The sequence below is a fragment of the Nannospalax galili genome, unplaced genomic scaffold, assembly GCF_000622305.1.
Source record: "Nannospalax galili isolate Female #2095 unplaced genomic scaffold, S.galili_v1.0 scaffold888, whole genome shotgun sequence".
NCBI classification, from domain to species: domain Eukaryota; kingdom Metazoa; phylum Chordata; class Mammalia; order Rodentia; family Spalacidae; genus Nannospalax; species Nannospalax galili.
Genome location: NW_008357921.1, coordinates 1015809 through 1035390, shown reverse-complemented (window position 1 = coordinate 1035390; position 19582 = coordinate 1015809). Strand labels below are relative to the sequence as shown.

The window sequence follows — 19582 nt, the reverse complement described above, 5'->3', positions numbered from 1 at the left end:
CCACCAGAACATCATTTAAATAGGTTTATTTCTTCATTTACAAGACGAATATATATTTGGTTTCTCTTAAGACTCTGAGATTCACAATGAGCAGCTCTAAAAAATAAAGGAGCAGTTAGCTTCCGGAAGGAAGAGGAGGCAACACTGGGACCTGGTTCTTGTACAACAAGAAAACATTGCTGGGGCCCCTCCTGAGGCTTTGGTGGGGGCTAGGCTGGTTTTTAGGAATAGCACCCTCTCTTCACCCATGTCTGACTCCCAGGGTGCCCCAGAGCTTGATGGGGTGGGTATTCCACTAGCTAACACCACTGAAGCCACAGCCAGCCAGTAACTAGGGGACAGCCACAGGAAGCATCCAAACTGGTTCTGGGAGTCTCCTGTGGGTTCCAACTACCTGGGACCAGAGCCACCTTGGTCACAGCAGATATGCAGGGAGTATGGAGCCAGGGATAAGAATGCCCAGAGGGGATGAAGGCGTTGATGTGGCTGCAAGAACAGGGTGCTTGTGTGCAGGTGGGAGTGGGGTGATCAAAGGCTGGAGTGAAGACCTCGCTCCCAAGTCAGTTGGAGCTGTGTGCATGTGATACCTACAGCCACTGGTGGGTAGCTTCCATCAGGCTCATCCTTTAGCTCAAGAAGCTTCGTGATGGCTGCTAGATGTAGCCTTCAGCAGCCAGATCCCTAGTCGTCTGCCCCATGGGCTCTGGGGAGCGGTTCCCTGAGCCCACCCCTTGGAAAGGGCTCACATCGGCCTGTAGGAGGGGAGGGATGGTTCTGGCTTTCTGAGAGATGAATTGGATTATTTCCAAAAGTCTCAAGCCCAGGTGCCAGTGGTGTATACTGCCACCAGGGCCTTCACCCCTGGTGATACAGCTTCCACAAAGGAAGTAGTCCCACCTGGGAAACCTCCAAGTAAGAACCAGCTGAAGACTGCAGACAAGCGTCCTCCAGAGTGACCGTCCCAGCCAGCAAGCACCCAGCAATGGGTGTCCTCCATGTGCCAGGTTGAGTTTGATGTCACCGAGGTCAGAGTCCCACAGAAGGAAGGTGGTCCCTACAACACCAGATCCTTTGGGGGGACCTCAGAATCGAAACTGGGGCCCTGAGAGCTGGCCTATGTCATCTGTGTACAGCCTGGGACCTGCTGTTTCTTCAAAGCTGTGAAGAATGCCTTGCTTGGCACACAATGGGGGAATCTCCAGTTCCCTGGACCCATGGTCTAGGACAGGCAGGGACTCCCCTAAGATCACATGAGCTAGGGGCGAGCCAGTTTCTCCCCAAGCACCCACTGCTGGCTGGCTTCTCGCTTGGCCACACGGGCCCTGCAGCCCCCACTCAGAGCTGGAAATTAGTCCAACTGAGTGGTTCCAACACACACAGCCCTCCAGGTTAACTGGGGACTCTGCTTCTCCTTGAAGCCATGGCCACTCGATCCTGGGCCAGAGAGGGTGAGTACCCAGCTGTGGGTCACACAGGATGCTCTGGGACAATCCTGCAGGTCCAGAGTGCCAGTGGATATCTCTCAGTCTAAACTGGAGTTCATCACTGTCCCAGCGGCACCTGTGGGGAGAGGTGTCCGGTCAGAAATGGGTGTGCGGAGCCTTTCCGAAGTTTGCTTCTTTTGCTTTCCCTGCTGCCCTGGACTTGGAGGGGCTATGACCCTGGTTTTGCATTGCTGGGAAGCTGCAGCCTCCAGGGGCCAAGCTGAGGGGGGAAGGTCAGGGTGGGAGTTGCACCCTGGCACATCTAGGAGGATTTGGGAGGACAGCAGGAGTTCCTGGCAAGTTCCAGTGCTGACCTATGCCCCCAGCCTTCTAAGGAAGGGAGGGAGCTGATTTACTGGAAGAAACCAGCTCCCACAGATCCTGCTCTCAGCTCTGAAGATTCCATGTCAACATTTCAGGAGGAAGAGGGCAGGTGCAATGTGCTTAAGCAGATGGCTTGGAAGGTGGGGTGTCCCCTGTTCCCTTGTGGCCACCTTCCCATGGGGCCTCCCTACTTACCACCTCAGACTTTCATGGATGTGGGCGGCATCACCAGCTGGTTCACCCTGGGGGAGAGACGGGCGGGGGTCAGGGTGGCACATCAGCAGGGACCGGGCCCAGGCACGGCTCTGGCACATCGCATCTCGGGGGCCGGCTGACCGGAGGCACTGGGCAGGGACCTCGTCAGCCCCAGGGGGAGGTAGGATAGCCCAGAGGTGGGGAGAGGAAAGAAAGAGGAGAAAAGAGGAGAAAGAAGTCAGAAAATGAGAAGAAAAGGAAGAGATGGGGTTCCCAGTTCTAAAACCCTGCAACTCCAGGGAAAAACCTGTGTCTGGAGCTACCACAAAGGGGCCTGACATCTGCCAGCTTTGGGCCACCATGAGCTAGACCCATAACGTGGGCTGGGGCTTGGGAAGGCCTGGACCCAGGTATGGGGGAGCTGGCCCTAGACCCCAGTAGCAAGTTACCTACTTTCAGAGGTATAAAGTTACCCACTGTCCCCTTCACCCCAGGGTAGAACAGAGCTACCACACCAACCCCACCCTACTCACTGCTGCTCAGCCTTGGCACGGTCACTGAGGAAGAAGAGAGCAGTAGCAAGGAAGAACATGCCACCCAGGACCACGACAAAGGGACACAGCATGAGGGCATAGCCCAGGCTCAGGAACTCCCAGAGCGGGGAGTCCTTGGTGCTCTGACGGATCAAATCCGAGATCTGTGGGAATTGGCATATAGGTGTCAGAACAGGGCTATCTCCTGCAGCCCCCCACCAACCTCCCCAGGCCAGTTACTCACAAAGCCAATGAGGTAGGGGCTTCCAGCATCCCCCAGCAGGTGGGAGGTGAAGCTCTGCAAGGCCACAGCAGTGGCCCGTCGAGTAGGGATGACCACATACTACAAGAGAGAGGGGCAGGTCAGTGCCAGAGAGGCCAAGGCCAGAGCCACCCACTGGACTCATCCCTTTGGCTATACTTCTGGAGCACCCATAGCCTCTCTCCTACCCTGGTATCTTTACTCCCCACTACCCAGCCCTGCCCTTCCCTGCCCATCTGTAGACATGGCTGTTCTTGTCATTTCTACAGGATCTCTGCTCTTCTCCATCTGCCCCCTCCTACCTAGAGCAGCACCTACACACAGCTTCAGTCCCCACCATAGAGGCTGTTCTGACTGGCCCCAGACCTTAACCTCAGAGACAGGTATCTCTACTTCTCCACCACATCCAGCGAAGGGGAGCACAATTTGTGTACCATTTGCAGATTGTGCACAGGTCTTTAGGTCAGAGCTCTTAGAGCCTCAGGAACTGAGTCAGAGCCCAGAGACACCATTTTTTTTTTTTTTTTAATGTACTTGCTGCCTAACCCAGGCTGGCCTCATGATCCTCTTGGAGAGAATCCCTTCCATAAGCTAAATGCCTGTCCTGGTTTCCCTCTGTGAGGTTCAAACAAGGCTGAGACTGGTGGAGGTGGAGGGGACGTGAAGCAGACCTCTACCCCAAAGAGCATCCACTTGAACTCATGGGTACCCCAGCACCAGATGCTAAGAGTCACTGGGCCCCAGGTCACACATCAGATAAAAGAGGCCCACACCCCATTATGAGATAAATGACAAAGGCTGGAACAGGCAGCACTGGGTGCCCCCTGCCCTAAGCTCAACTGCCTGCCCTGTTCATGGCACTAGCTGTTGTGGATAGTGAGAGCAGCCAGCACCTACAAGGTGGCCTGTTGGTTGTAAGGAGACAGGGAGAGACCTAGATCCAAGGAGCTTGCATGGCCCCATTTCCAACACTAATTAGTCACTTAGCTTGGACACTTGATAAACTGAGACATGATTCCCTGGGACCAGCAGGTCTCAGGGGCTGCCCTGGGGAGGTAGGAAGGGAAGGGCATGCTGTCCAGTACCAAAGACACTTGATTCAGACAGATCCCCCTTCCCTCTTCAGTCAGGCCTGTGCAACATCCTGACACACCCCTGCCCTGCCCAGCCCCCTACTGAGGCACAGAGTTGAGTCAGTCCTCACCACTACCTCTACATAGCCCATGGACTACTGAGGAACACTGAGACTGGTGAGGAAAACAGGTAGGCAGGGGAATGTGGGGTAGGACAAGGTAAGCTTCCTGAAGTAGAGGGACTGCAAAGGGCCCAGAGATCCCCAGACTCTGACTTCCCTGGGGATGTTTACTCCCCCTGTCCCACACCTCCTGCCATTCTGCCTCCAGTCCCCGGCAGGTGCCCAAGGACCAAGGGCAGGAACAAGAGTCATATACCTATTCCTGTCACACACTCCCCTGCCTTGCTTAGACATACAAGTCACTAGAGCCCACAGCCCTGCCTATTTCTCCCATCCCCACCCAGGGACACAAGACTCAGCCGGCAGCTCAGATAGCCCTTTGTCCCTGGCGGCCTGGTCTAGAGGCCATTGTTGGCTCTGTGAAGACAGCCTCTGTCTGGCCAGCCATCCACAAGCACTCCATAGGCGTGCCTGGGACCCAGCCTGAGCCTGGAGACCAGAGTACAGGGACGCTCAGCTCCCGGGGGAGGAGTGCTGGCAGGCAGCGCCACCTCAGTGCCAGCCTGGCACTGCCAGCCTCCTAGCCATAAACCTGAGCCCCAAGAAAACCCCGCCCCCACATCCCAACGTCTGTCTGCTCACCCCTGTTTTCAGGCCATGCCCAGATACAGACCCCCACCTCCCCATATCTCATATTTCTCCATATTCCTTCCCTGCCTCAGGGTTCACCTCCCCCACCAAACAAACCCTGCCTACTCTTCACCCACCCTCCCCAGCTGCCCCATTGAAGTCCAGAAGCCTTGTTCAACACGAGGTGACCGCAGCCTGCCTGGCTTACCATGAGGATGTCTGCAGTGATGGCCCAGTTAGAAAACAGCAGTGTCTCCCCAACAAAGATGCAGATCTGCCCAGAGAGAAGAGAACAGCCGTGAGGGTCTCCTCACATCATCAGCTACCACACTGTGGGGGCCACACTGGCATTCAGGGGACCCCCAAAGCCTTCCCTTCTGGAAGGCCCCCACCTCCTCACAGGCTGATGAGGAATTATTTAAGGGACTATCCACAGACTTCAAGTCATGCTCACAGCTCCCAGGGACACTCAGGACTCCTAGACAGGCTACACACAGATCAGGGACACACCATTCTCCCCGCAAGGATGGAGGGTCCAGCAAGTAAGACTGCATCTCCAACCCAGCTCCCCAAACCTCCTGCCTCCACTACACTCACATAGGCGCCCATGATGCTGCTCTTGGCGGCCACAAAGATGAGGCAGATGAAGATAGCAGAGCCCAGCATGCCCACAGCACACACCAGTGGGTCAGCCCGCTGGGTCCTCAGGCGGCACCAGCGAGTAGCTCCAGCGCCTGTGACCACACCCAGAAAGCCCGTGAAGCAGGTGATGGCCCCAAAGATGAGGCTGTGGGGACAGAGGACAGTAGGGTGTGGGTTGAGCAGGGTCAGAGTTAGGGCAGAGGCACTCCTGTCCAGCATCCCTCAAGTCAAGGCCTCACCTGTCTTTGGCCCCGCAGGGCGGGCTATTGCACGTCTCTGCTGTCTTCTGCACAACTTGGGCTCGATGCAGATAGAGGGGGATCCACATGCCCAAGGCCCCTGTGGCAAAGGATACTGCAGACGTTGCCAGGGAGGAGAAGACATAGCTGCGGCTGGGGAGAAACAAGGGAGCCCCCTACATCAGGATCAGCTGCTTCCCACCTCTGGCCTCCAGCAGAGAGAAATGCTCTTTCCCAGGCTCAGGTGAGGGTTTGGGATGAAGGAACATAAACTCAATGGCCAAAGTGTCATTCCACACTACAGGCAGTGGAAATGGCAGGAGGGTTCAGGTGAGCCTCAAAGGTCCTCCAGCCAAGTCCTCCTCCCTCCTCCCATCAAGCCCTGCCCAGTAACACTCACTTTCGGATCAGGGCCTTCATATCTCGGAGCCATGAGGTCCGTGCCTTGAGCTGCCCCGCAAGCTGATCAGCATGGCCTCTCTTAGTGGCTGGAACTAGGACTAGGATGAGTGTTCCTGTGATCATGCCCAAGACAGGGGACACCTGGCAGGGTAGGAAACATGGTTTGAACCCCAGGCCCAGTTGACTGTGTGGCACAGGAAAGCTAAGGCATCTGGGCCTTGTCTGGGCTCCAAGTCCTTTCTCTGGGCTAATATTTGTCCTTCTTGCTGACAGAAAGGCTGAGCAAAACCACTGAGAATGAGGCCTAAGAAGAGATCGGGAGCTCAAAGTGAACAAGGCAGGGCAGGAGAGTGGGTTCAAGGAAGACTGACAGACTGCAGGGAGGGAGAGAGGAAGAGAGGTAAAAAGGAAGGGAGAGAGGGAGGAAAAGAGGAAGAGAAGAAGGCTACATGGATGGAGAACAGATAGACCAGGTAGATAGAACAGACAGATGCGTTCGTGCATGGATGGATAGAAAGGTAGGTGAATGAGTGGATGGATAACAGGAAAAGGAAGAACAGATAAAAACAAAGGGAATGATGACTTGGAGTGGAAAGAGTTCATTCCTGGGGGTGGGGAGCCAAATGCCAACCCTTGCCCAACCTCCAGGGCTGGGAATGTTCCCAGACAGGTCCTTCAAATGTGGGCATTAGGGAGGCATTGGCCAGGCAGATGGGCTATCCTTTAGAGGGCTCTACATGGGCTTTGGATCTTCCCTGTGTCCAGCCTCATTAAGAACAGAATAGCCAAGGCCCCAGGCCTCTCTCCACATGGGAAGGGACATCTTGACAGCCTGGATTCTAAATACCAGCCCAGGAGAAAAGAGAAGCCTGCCTCCCCCCAGGCCTGGGAGTTGTGGGTTGCAGAGATCTTCAGCATGCAACCCCCTCTCACCCCCTATCAAGAAATTCCACGGCTGCTTCCTTCCTGCTTTTGAGGAAAAAACACTTTGTCTTGAGCTTCCGCTCCTCTGAGAGATGGGGGATCTCTGTTTCCTCCGATTGCACCATCCTGAGGCCTTGGTGACTTGCCCCAACCTTCCAACAGGACAGGAAGTGGCTCCAGACCCTAAGGGCCCCCACACAGAGGTCTTGTCCCAGCCTTGCACTACAACAGAGCCAGGGCTGGAAGCAGGAAGCTACGCTGTGAACCTGGAATTTCCTGACACAGTGAGAGAATCCTTGTCCTTTCGATGTGGGATTCCCTAGGGTGGGGGTGGGGTTCCAACCCTAGACTGAGGCCCTGTGGGTGACAGGACTGTCTAACTCTCCTGATACCTCAGGCTGCACCAATCTAGAAGGACAAGACCTCAGAAGCCAGGCTGGTGAGGGAGGAAGCCTGGAGGTCTAGGCTGGGCAACTCTCTGGGGACAAAGGCAGGAATGGAGAGTGGGAGGGGGCCTAGGCCTTACCCGCAGGGCCCAGTGCCAGTCTCCAGCTGCCTGCTTCACACTGGAGCCTGTGATGTAGCCTAGGCCACTGCAGAGAAGACAGAAATACAACAGGCTGAGCAGACGGGCTAAGTGGGAAATGTTCACTTGCCCTGCTGCCCAGCTAGGCCATATAAGAGTGGGCCAGGGGTTCTCCAAGGCTGACTGTCTGCAAGTCTGTTTAACACATGGAGGGTTGGCATGTCCAAGGGGACATTGGAGCTCCTCCCTCAAGCCCTGGAGTTCCATGCTTACCTGCCCAGTGGGATGGCAAAGTAGAAGACTGACAGCATGAGTGTACGTGTATTCTTGGTGAACAGGTCACCGATGATGGTAGGCGCAATGGTGGAGTAGCTGGCCTCACCGATACCCACCAGCCCTCGGGACAGGACCAACAGCCAGAAGTACTGTGGAGGAGGGTGGAGAATGCTGAGGGACCAGCCATTCCTAGGCCTATTCATCCCTGCCCAGCTGTACCCCAACCCTGGCAAGAGAGAGGATGGAGCCTCAACAACGGCCACAGCCACTCTGGGCCCTGGGGTGTTCCTCTAAATGATGAATTTGACTAAAACTAGACATTCCCAGGTTGGGAGTAGACAGGCCTCTATAGAACAATGTGTCTACCTTGGGCATCTCCCACCTGGCTTTGATCCCACTTCAGGATCCACAAGTCACCCTTGCTCCATGTCCCTCCCCGAAGCAGAGTGGTTGGGCCAAGCCTGGCAGTACTGAGGATTCAATGGCATAGGGAGTAGGCACAGCAGCCCCTCCCCCATGCACACATCAAAGGGCAGTGATAGGGTTAAGGGTGGGGCTATGCTAGCTGCCAGTGGTCCCACCCCTTTGATGTGAACCTGCCTTCCCCTGGCCCTCAGCTGCCCAGGGCCTGAGAACCCAGCCTGGCCATCATTCCCCAGCTCCACCCTGACCACCCATCCGGCCAGCATCACCCACATCTAGCCCTCCCCTCTTTTCCTTGTTCCCTCTCTTCTGGCTGCCCATCTAGCCCCTGATGTCTCTGCTGGGAGGTGTTGACCCTCTACCTTGACCCCTCTCTTGCTCTCCCTGATTCCTGGCATTTCTTTTCCTGCAGATTGTCTGCCCACAGCCTTTGCCTGTTTTTCTGTTAGGTTGTCTGTCATTTTTGTATTGATTTAGATTAGCTTTTTGTGCATCATGGGACTAGATCCTTTGTCATCTGTGTCACCAGTGTTCTCAGCCTTCTTTCTTTCCTCTTTACTTATTCAGTTTCACAGGCTTCCTGGTGTCTAATTTGATGCTGTCAAATCTTGATTTTTTCCTTCATGCCTTGTCAGGAAAAACTATTCCCTTCCCTGAAGTATAAAAACATCCTCTTCTATCTCATGTTGGTAACAATTTGGTGAGAGAATGAGAAAGAGACATCAACCCTTGTCAGTATGCTAGCATGCTGAGGGGACCCTATGTGTCCCCACTCCACAAAGGGGCTTACCAGGTTGATGGTGTCTCTGCCCTCTGCCTGTGCTACACACGTAGGTACCAATGAACAGCACTTAGTATCCTCTGTGTGCTTACAACAGATGAACAGGAAAAGGGGCTGCTCCATGTTCATTCCCTTATGCTTTTCCCTTCATTATCTTTTTTGAGACCTGTTCAAGCTGGTTGGCATAGACCAAATTTATTCTTCCACTGGCCAGACTCATTATGAATACACGCTGTGTAACTGTGGTAGTGGTCATTTAAGTCATTTCCTTTTTCCTTCCTTCCTTCTTTCTTTCCATCCTTTTAATATTTTTATTTATTATTTTATGTGTATGAGTGTATTACCTGCATGTATGTAAGTATATCCGTGTCATGCAATGCTTGCTGAGGTCAGAAGAGGGTGTCGGATTCCCCTGGAACTGGAGTTACAGACCGTTATTAGCTGCCATGTGGGTGCTGGGACACAAACCCAGGTCTTCTACAACCTAGTGCTCTTAACCCCTGAGCCATGTCTCCAGTCCCCTTCCATCCTTCTTTCCTTCTTCTCTCTCATTCTTTCTGTGTGTATGTGGGGGGGGTGCACATGTAGAGGCCAGAGTTTGATGTCAGGTGTTTTTTATTGCTCTCTATCTTTTTTTTTTTTTTTTTTTTTTTTTTAGTCATATGAATGTGTGTGTGAGTATATGCCACATATATGAAGGTGCCAGAAGAGTCTAGAAGAGGACATTGAATTCCAGGGAGCTGGAGTTACAGGTGGTTATAAGCCACCTTATATGGATATTGGGCACCAAACTTGGGTTCTCTGCAAGAGAAGCAAGTACTGTTAACTGCTGAGCCATCTCTCCAGCCTCTCCACCTTTTTTTTGAAACAGAGTCTCTCACTGAACCTTGAGCCCACTGATCCAGCTAGAATTGGGATCCACCTGTCTCCACTCCCTCAGCACTGAGGCTATGGATGCACACCACCACACCTTGCTTTTCTATAGATGCTGGGGATCTGAACTCAGGTCTTCATGCTTGCACAGCAAGCATTCATCCACTGAGCCATTTCTCCAGCTTTCTCTCTCTTTCTCCTTCTCCTTCCCCCCCCCTCTCTCTCAGATTTATTTTGTTTTTAATTGTGTGTATGTGAGTGGGGGGGCAGATATGTGCATTTGAATGCAGGTACCCAAGGTCAGAAAGGAAGTCAGATCCCCAGGAGCTGGAGTTTCAGGCAGTTGTGAGTCGCCGGGCATGGATGCTGGGAACTGAACTTTGGTCCTCTAGAAGAGGAGTAAGTGCACTTATTGGCTGAGCTATCTCTCCAGCCCCTCTTTTTTTCTCTTTAGGACAGTACTGCAAGAAGCATCTTCCCATGTGCATGTCCACAAGAGTTTCTTGGCTGTGTCCCTCCAAGCAGAAGCTGGGCAGTTCAGGCACACAGCGAGAATTTTACAGTAACTTCCCATTCTGATCTCCAAAGAGGCTCTACCAATTTACACTCTGGCCAACAGAGACAGCCTGAGATTTCCTACAGCTGTACTAACACTCCGTATTGTCAGCCTTTTTAATTGTTGCCAATCTGATGGGTGTGAAATGGTATCTCATTGTTGTTTTCATGTGCATTTCCCTGATTCCTCGAGAGGCTAAGGCATCTCTTCTATATTCATTGGCCCTTTGGGTATCTTCTGGAATGGCCTGTGGCTATTCTTTGCTTGTTTTTGGAACAGTTGTCTTTTTCTTGTTGGTTTATAGCTCTGGATTTCTCCATCTTCCTTTGGTTCTTGTTTCCTGCTTGGAGTTTATTCTGCAACATGGTTTAACATACAGACTGAACTTGATTTACAGTCTTGGCAGATCATTCCATTTCCCTGAGCCACTGGCTTAGGATGCACTCTCACCCTGCACTAGCTCCCCATGCCCCAGGCCTCTCTGCATCGATCACTTGGTCTGTCCCTCACTGCTTGTTAGGTCCCTCATCTACTTTAGTCCAGAATGGCTGTTGTTTTGACAACTGATAAGGTAAACCCCATTCACTGTTATTTTTTACATTGTTTTTGGCTGTTCCTAAGCATTTTCTCTGCCAAATTAACTTCAGAATCACATTGCCAATGTCCACCAAAAGCCCCCATGGGGCCCAAATGGTGATCACAATGAATTTACAGAGTAATTGGAAGTAATCTGTCTGTTTCTCTCTGTCTCCTCTCATGTCCTCTCCCCAATCCAGAGGGGATCAAGGCCTGAACTCATTGATTAGTCCCAGAAGCAGCCCCAGGGGCCTAGCCAGGGGCAGGATGAGGCTCTGGGGCTCTAGAGGCTCTTGGATTAGTCTGTTTCTATGGTGGCCACCAGGTTCCACCAAGCACTGGGCCTGGAGCTGCCCTGGGCCTGACCCATACCCATGAAGCAAAGTTGTCCCTGTAAACCTGCCTGTTCCCTCCTAGAGCAAGCATCGAGCTCTTCATTGTCTTGGGACTATTCCAAGGCTCGGCACTGACCCAAGAGGAAAGCCTGGGCCCCAGACCTGGCACTGAAGACCCTCCCTGACTAGTTCTCTACCTTCGTATCAAGCTACAACACCCTTCTTCTCTCAACATGATCTACCTTCCACACATCTGTGGATATGGCCCTCTGCCTCTGTCTTCACCACAGGGCCTGGCCTCCCAGTCCTCCCTGCTAGGCTCATGTGCTACCTTCTCCAGGAAGCCTTCCTGGTACCCATGGACTGCAAGAAGCCAGTCCCTCTTCAGTGCTAGGCACTTGGTGCTTCCTGAAGGCTATGAGCTAGAAGCTTCCTACCCTGGGCTTCTAAGGACAGGGAAAGACTGAAAGCTCTTGAGGACAGATGCTGGTTCTTCTCCCTCTGCTATCACCATCCACAGAAGCTGTAATGTGACTGAATATTCCTAGCCATAGCTTACTACACTCATAAGACAACACATGTTCTCTTAAACAGAAAGAGCAAAAACAAGGATTTGCTGGATGCTACTATGCTCCCATAGCTATACACACATGAACTTGGTTGCTTCTCACAGTGAACCAGGCTAAGTAGGATTATTCCCATCTTAACAGAGAGGAAACTGAGGCCAAGAGAGATAAAATACATTTCTCCAGATCACGAAGTTGAGGGGACAACAGAGCTGGACAAAGCCAAGTGTGTTTCCCATAGCACCTTTATGTTGAATTGACACTTGCCTTCCTGGGACTTGGATACAAAGAGTTGGCAGGTCATCAAACAAAAAGCAAACTGAGCCAGAACCAGAAAGGGACAGGGACTCGCCTAAGTTCACACAACAAGAGAACTGAAGGGCTAGGACTGAAGCCAAGGCCCTCACTCCTAAGCCAGACTTGTTCCCCCTGTTCCTGGCATCCTGCCCAAGCCAGAGGCAGCTCAGAGAGTTCAATGCCATGCAGGGCTGCAAGCCCCTTGGTTCAGGCCAGCACAGAAAAGGCCCTGTCTGCAGGGATGCTTTAGCAGTGAACCCAAAGATACTTGTCATAGCTCTGCCTTAGAGTCGAAGCTCAGGAGCAGAAGCTCCAGTCTAGTCTAGCACAGACTAGCACTCTGGGAGGGACCTAAACACTGGGAGGGGCTGAGCAGGGGTGCCAGTGAGGGACCCTCACCTGCTGCGGGATGAAGGAGCTGGAGAAGGTGACAGCCGACCAGAAGAAGATGCCGCAACTGAGGATCACCTTCCTGTTGAAGCGGTCTCCCAGGTAGCCAAAGATGGGGGCAGCCACCATGAAGCTGCAGATAAACACTGTAGGGAGAGAAAAGAAAAGTGGGAGGGTGCACGGGCCTTGGATGGAAGCCAAGTGCATATGAGATACAGCTAAGCCTGGATCCAGAAGGGGGGCGTGTAACACCCAGGGATAACGACTTTAGTGCTGGGCACCAAGGGCAGAGAGGAGGAGATGCATGGGGTTAGAAGATAGAGACCTCACTTCTTCCATCACCTCCAGGTTGTCCCATGTCCCATGAGCCCTTGCACATTCCCTCCCACAGAGTGCTATGGCAAGAGCTTACCACAGCACTTTGGGGAGCTTCCCACCTCACAGATGAGGACAAAACTCAGAGCAAAGGTGACTTGCCAAAGCCACATAGGCAATAAATGTCCCAGTGGGGAATGGGACCTTTGCCTGTATGACTCCAGAGCCTGACTTCCTTAGGCTTTGTCATTTGGCTTTCTTTGTTTGCTTGTTTACTTTTTGAGACAGGGTCTCATGTAGCTCAAGCTGGCCTCAAATTCAATATGAAGCCAAGGATGACCTTGAATTTCTGACCCTCCATTTTCTAAGTACTAGGAATACAGGTATACATCACCACACCCAGTTTATATGGTGCTGCAAAGTAAACCCAGGGTCTCATGTGTGCTAGGAGAGAGAGGGGAGGGGGAGAGAGAGAGAGAGAGAGAGAGAGAGAGAGAGAGATCTGCCTAAGATCACACAGCAAATGAGGGCAGACCTGGGCTTGGAGCTCCAATCTTACGACTTGCCAGGTCACCCAGCCACTCTCACTCCCAGCAGGCTGTAGAGGCTGAACCCTGGAACCCCACTGTTCATTTATTCACTCACTCGGGCATGCATCAGTTTATTATTAGGGGAGGGTCCTCTACAATGCACCAACGCTGGGTGTTTGCGACAGATCAGTAAACAAACACAGATTCCTACCTTCTTGAAACTTTTATTCTAGGAAGAGAAACAGACAGAAAATAACATAATAGCGGTAATAATTAACATGGCTTGTAAGACGGTGGGGAGAACTAAGGATCAAAGGGCAGAAGCAGGAGATAAGAGAGGTGTGTGTGAAGGACCAGGGCTTGGGGAAGGGGTGGCAAGAAGCAGTTGTTGAGACAGCTGAAGAAGCAGGCTGAGCAGATGGATGAAGGAGATGAGACTTCAGAAACGGAAAGGAACCCGAAACTCAAAAGCCAAGCCCATCAGGAAGGCCTTCAGCCACAGGTGGAATTAAGAAATCTGGCAAAAACAAGCTGTTTCTTGGACCTGAGATAACGGTGATGTATGATTCACTCCTGTTCAAACCTCTGTATGCCCTGCCAGAACATCTTTTGCTGCCTATAGCTAGAATGAAGTGTTGTCTTAAAGTCTGTTGGATGTTATAATAAATGTTTATAATATAATGTGTGAGAGAGAAAGCAGATGTTACAGTATTAAATAGAGGGATCAGAGAAGTCACAACTCAGCAAAGACCTGCAAGAGGAAGAAAACAATTCATACAAATGTTGAAGCAAGAACAGCAAGTGCAAAGGCCCAGGGGGTGGGAGTGTGTTTAGCCCCTTAGAAGAACAAGGGACCCAGAGGGCAAGGAGTAGAAAGATAAGGTTGAGAGACCAGTGGAGCGGGAGCTTCCCTGGGTAAGACAAGAAAAGACTATAGGACTCTGAGCAAAGGGATAACATGACCTGGTTTTGTTCCACTGGGACAAGAACATGGTAAGATCTTACAGGACTTTGAGGGGATGCCATTGTCAGTGATTAGAGGGGCTTGTCCCAGATGGGATGAAGAGACCCAGACAAGGTAGGGTAGAGGCCAGGTCATACAACAAGGCAACCCATGGAAGGCAGTCCTACAGCTGAAGGGCAGATGATCAGACAAAAGCCGGGTGGGGCAGACGAGCTGCTGCTGCCCTCAGCCTTCTGGGCTCTGGTGTATGTGGCTCAGCAACCCCCAGGGAGGAGGAGAGAGGTAGGCAGGGCAAAGAAAGCTGCAGGGAGGAGCAGAGCCCGAAGAGTCCCTCCCTCTACTTGACTCTGAGCACAGGACTGGGGATCTGATAATTCAGGTCTGTGATTTGATCCTTGGGCAGAGCCCTGCCTGGGTTCAAGCCCAGCTCTGCGTCTTCTTAACTGGGGACCTTCACCAGGTCACAGCTTCTGTGTCTTAGGGGTATGCTGTAAATGCATAAAAACAGGCAAAAGGGACAGAAGAGAGGCCCTTGATGCATACAGATTGCAGATTCATGCAGATTGCCTTCCTCCACAGTATAAACACTCCCACCCTGCTGCCAAGTCACTGAGGAGATATGACCCCCAGAGCTGGGAAGCTGGGAACTACAGAGTTTCCAACACATTTGATTACCTAAAGAACATAGATAACAGCCCAGTGTGGTGGCACAAGCCTTTAATCCCAGTACTCAGGAGGGAAAGGCAGGTAAATCTATGAGTTTGAGGCCTAGCCTAGGGACTCAAAAACAAAAACACAAATAGCCCCATGTAGGAAAATAATTAGGAAATGATGACTTCAAGTATTATCAGTTTCTTTTAATATCAATCATTCAATTGTAAGTTTATATAACTTTGTTCTGAACAATGGCAGTGTCTACCAAGCACCTCACACAATTCCTGAAAATTTAACAATTGACTCTCACGAGCCAGTCTGAGCCAGCTCCGCAAGCCAACTTCCTCATCTGTAAAATGAAGATTAAAAATAGCAGCTCCCCTGGGTGGCTCTGAGTATTGGATGATACATTGTAGGGGAAGGTGCTTCATGCCCTGCCCGCCAAGGCGTGGCCTGGGTCAACATAGGCCCTTGTTTACATTAGCCAGGGCCCATATTATTTCCTCACATCTACAGAAAGAATGCTTTCCTGCTGGCCCTGCCTCCCAAGACCTACCAGAGATCAGATCAGAATTTAGACAAGGAAAAGCTGAGTTGCAAAGGGCTTGCACACATTAGGGGGAAGAGTAACAAATTGCCTTCTCTCTGCCTGTCTGTGCTTGGTGGGAAGAGGGCAGAGAGAGGCAGAGTAGGAGATGCCCTTTGTCTGGCCCTATCCACCACCTGCACAGCTTCAAGTACTTGAAGGCTGGGGAACTGACAAGAAACACCAAATCTTGGTGATGCCTAAGTAAGGTGTTGAAGCATGCCTAGGAGTTCACTGTGATACCAATAATACTTAAAATCAATAACATACACTAAAATATAAATTCCAAGTCTTCTAAGCAATAGCCTAGGATGGTGTCCTGGTTTGTTTCTTCATTGCTGTGACAAAATACTCTGACCACTACCAACTTGGGGAGGAAAGGGTTTATTCAGCTTACATCTCCCAGGTCACAGCTCATCAGGGAGCCCAAGGTAGGAACTCAGGGCAGGAACCTGGAAGCAGAAGCTGGAGCACAGGCCATGGAGGAACACTGCTTACTGACTTGCTCCTCTGGCCCCTGCTCAGCCTGCTTTCTTATGCAACACAGGCCCACCTGCCCAGGGGTGGCACCACCCACAGTGGGCTGGGCCCTCCCACATCACTCATCAAGCAGGTGCCCCATGGACATGGCTACAGACCAGTCCAATGGAGGCAATTCCCCAATTGAGACTCCCTCAACCCAGGTGTGTCAAGTTGACACTAAAGCTTTCCAGCACATATGGTTAATGATGTCTGATGCTTTTTGTTAATAATGCCTGCAGTTCTCATTGATGAAGCACTTACTATGAGCCAGGCAAGCCCTGGACACACCTGTGGCACATTCTTATCTCAGTTCATTCTCACTGTTATCTTCATCCTACAGAGCAGATGATCCAGCTGAAAGAAGTGATGTCACACAGCAAGCATGTGGCTGAGCCAAAATTTAAACCTTAGTTTAGCTGACTCCAGAGCCCTTGCTTTAAATCACATCATTTGCTGCCAGACTAGGAAGGAGATGGTCTCTGCTGATGTTCCCGAGGTCAGAGAAAGTTCAGGGTATGCTGAGGACAGCAGGGAGATGGGTCAGGCTGTGGCATGAGAAGACCATGGAAGGAGACAGATCTCAAAAGACCAGGACCAAGTATGCATTCTAGAGACATAGCATATCTCCATCCCAAGCTTGTGAGGAGGAGCACTTGGAAAAGCTCCCGCTGGGTGGCTGCAGGGGCCTGAAGATGGGTACCCAGGCCTTGGCTATACCACATTGTTGTGCAGCACGGCAGCCATCCCACTCTCCCACCCGAGCTTTCTGCTCATGCAGTGGGCAGGAGCACCATAACTGGGTAGGTGTAACTGCCTCCACCTGCCAGCCCCAGCATGCCAAAGCCCCCAAGTTTCCTTCCCTCAGCAAACCTGAGCCTTACCCACTTTACAATATCCACTTTACAGCTGGGGCCACTGAAGCCCTGAGGGGTAGAGAAACTCTAAATGACAGAGCAAATCTGGCAGGAACCCCAGTGCCTTTGCCCCTTAGGGACAAAGGAATCCAGAGTCAGGAAGGGGATGGGATGTCTTTGCTCCTGGCCCTCAGGGGCATCACTGGCCAGCAGCAGGTCCCGCACATTGTCAGGATAAGGACAGGAAGAACAGCCTGGGCGAAGGCCTAGACAGTGAACCCTGCCACTTGTGGATAATAGGCACTTAGAGGTTTACAGAGCCAGTAGGCAGCTCTGCTGGAAATAAAGACCGGCCCTAGCTAGAAGCTTCCCGTGCTCACCACCAGCCCAGCCTCATGGTCTTTGTGGGAGCAGAGCTTTCAGGCTGGGCTGGCTGTCCCACTCCAATCCTGATGTTGGCAGGGTGGCTTTCCCAGCAGTTCCCGCATGCACAAGGACATCCTGTGGCTGGGTGTAGGGAAGCCCTAGCTCAGTTCACGTGTGCTGAGCACACAGGTCTGGGACAATGGAGCTACAGGCAGGGAGCCAGGCAGAGGGGTCAGGGCGCCAGGGCCGGTGCTAATGGCAGAGTGGGAGGAGTCCAGCTCAGCATCAGGAACTTGTGCTCCAAGCCTCATTCCCTCTTTCTGATGGGTCTGGCTCAAGGCCATCTGAAAGGGGGACTGGGGTCTCAGTTTGCCAGGTATGGATGGCACACACATGTAATCCTAGCACTGAAGAGACTAAGGCAGGAAGATCACAAGTTTGAGACCTTGATTCGAAGTGAAATTAAAAATGCTTAGGATGGGGCTGGAGAGATGGCTCAGCGGTTAAGAACACTGACTGCTCTTGCAAAGGACCTGGGTTCAATTCCCAGCACCCACATGGCAGCTACAAACCATCCTTAACTCCAGTTCCGGGAATCCAAAGTCATCTTTTGACCTCCATGGCATTGCACAACATGGGTAGACCTGGGTTCAATTCCCAGCACCCACATGGCAGCTACAAACCATCCTTAACTCCAGTTCCAGGGGAATCCAAAGCCCTCTTCTAACCTCCGCAGCATTGCATGACACGGGTGCACTCACATACATGCAGGCAATACACTCATACACATAAAATAAAAATAATAAATGTGTATTTTTTAAATGCTTAGGATACAGCTCAGTGGCAGAGCACTTACCCAGCAGGTGTCAATGCCCTTGAAGCAGTCCCCACAGGGGCTCTGAATGCTGACAGGCAACCACAACTGCCCCCCTGTCCATGGCAGAGGATGCCACCCTTGCTTCACACAAGGTTCGTCTGACCTCCAGATGGTGGCCTCAGAGCGGGAGATGTTAAAGTGGTGACTGAGGGGGCCCTGGGCTTCTTACTGTGGCCATGGAGCCTGCCTCCTGCTCCTGCCTGGCCTGGCCTGAACTAGGGCTGTCCAGTCTCCAGCTGGCTGCTATTTCAAGAAGACACACTACCCTCCACATCCTGTGGGCAGGGCGGATGCTCAGACAAGCGTGGGCAGCCTCTGCCATCCTGGCTCAGCCCAGGCCACCCTAGCTGATGGGCAGGACCCAAGACACATGGCCCCATTTGGGGGTGTTTGGAATCCCTCCACATTCAGCCCCCGGGCAGGAAGAACAGCACCACCAACCTCTTCGTACCCTATTCAGAATAGAGTGTGCTGGCCTCTCCAGCCATAGGTGGGTGGCTTTGGGGCCCTATGTGGAACAGTAGGCCCTGGGAGGGTGGCCATGGGTCTCCCCAACTTCACCTGCAGAACCCAAGTCTGCTGAGGTAGAGGATGTTGCTGAGCTGGCTGAGACAGGCAGAGAGCAGGACCTAAAGAAAACAGCCCCAGTGAAGAGGCACTGTCTGGTTTCAGTCTGAGCTAGCTCTTCCTCCAACCCTATTCTCTCCCTACTTCCCCACCCCATCATGGCACTTCTTGTAGCCCCACAAACTGTGTAGCCTCCAGCCTCCCCTGCCATCTGCTCCTGCACTGGGCTCCAGTGTCGACACACTGATGCACATATCTTTTTTTTTTAATTATTTTTATTTTATGTGTATGAGTGTATTGCCCGCATGTAGGTAAGTGCACCCGTGTCGTGCAATGCCCACAGAGGACAGAAGAGGTCGTCAGATCCCCTGGTACTGGAGTTACGGACAGTTGTTAACTGCCATGTGGGTGCTGGAGTTCAAACTCGGGTCTTCTGCAAGAAAAACCAGTATTCTTAACTACTGAGCCATCTCTCTAGCCCCTGATGCACATATCTTATATCTCAAGTCTTCTCTGGCTCTCTACCCCAAGGTGAAACCCAGGGACCTTAGTCCAGCCTTCAAGCCCTTCACAGGGATGCTGGCCCACTGTTCTGCCTCCTCCCGCATTCTGCCTACACTGAAGTCCATCACTGACCAATCACAGTTCACAAAGACCAGACAGCATCACAAGCAACCTTCACTCTCTCTGTCCCTTTCCTGAGTTGCACTTATGCCGATTCTCTCCAATCCATCTTCTAGTTTGCTTATTTTCTCTTCAACTAGGTCTAACCTACTCATTAACTCACCTAACTGTTACCTTATTTAACATTTATATTTTTCACTCTAGTAGTTCTAGGTCTTTAAAAAACTCCCTGTTCTTTTTTCATAATGTGCTAATTTAAAAAAGTAAATAGTCGGGCATGGTGGTGCATACCTT

The 19582-nt window shown here is 51.9% G+C and overlaps 1 protein-coding gene across 2 annotated transcripts in view; it reads right to left on the bottom strand.

Moving 5' to 3' along the window:
- Positions 1-57: 57 nt before the first annotated feature.
- The window catches only part of Spns2 (sphingolipid transporter 2), a 39616-nt gene continuing 20091 nt past the window's right edge, over positions 58-19582 (bottom strand). The window contains exons 3-13 of one of the 2 annotated variants that reach the window (XM_008855637.1): positions 12439-12575; positions 7630-7781; positions 7357-7423; positions 5905-6047; positions 5505-5657; positions 5221-5410; positions 4832-4897; positions 2781-2879; positions 2537-2700; positions 2004-2174; positions 58-1560 (exon numbers count right to left, since the gene is read on the bottom strand). In XM_008855637.1, the coding sequence (XP_008853859.1) occupies positions 1083-1560; positions 2004-2174; positions 2537-2700; positions 2781-2879; positions 4832-4897; positions 5221-5410; positions 5505-5657; positions 5905-6047; positions 7357-7423; positions 7630-7781; positions 12439-12575 (1820 nt within the window). In that variant the 3' untranslated portion in view covers positions 58-1082. The remainder of the gene's footprint in view (positions 1561-2003; positions 2175-2536; positions 2701-2780; positions 2880-4831; positions 4898-5220; positions 5411-5504; positions 5658-5904; positions 6048-7356; positions 7424-7629; positions 7782-12438; positions 12576-19582) is intronic. The other variant, XM_008855638.3, reaches the window with a different exon arrangement.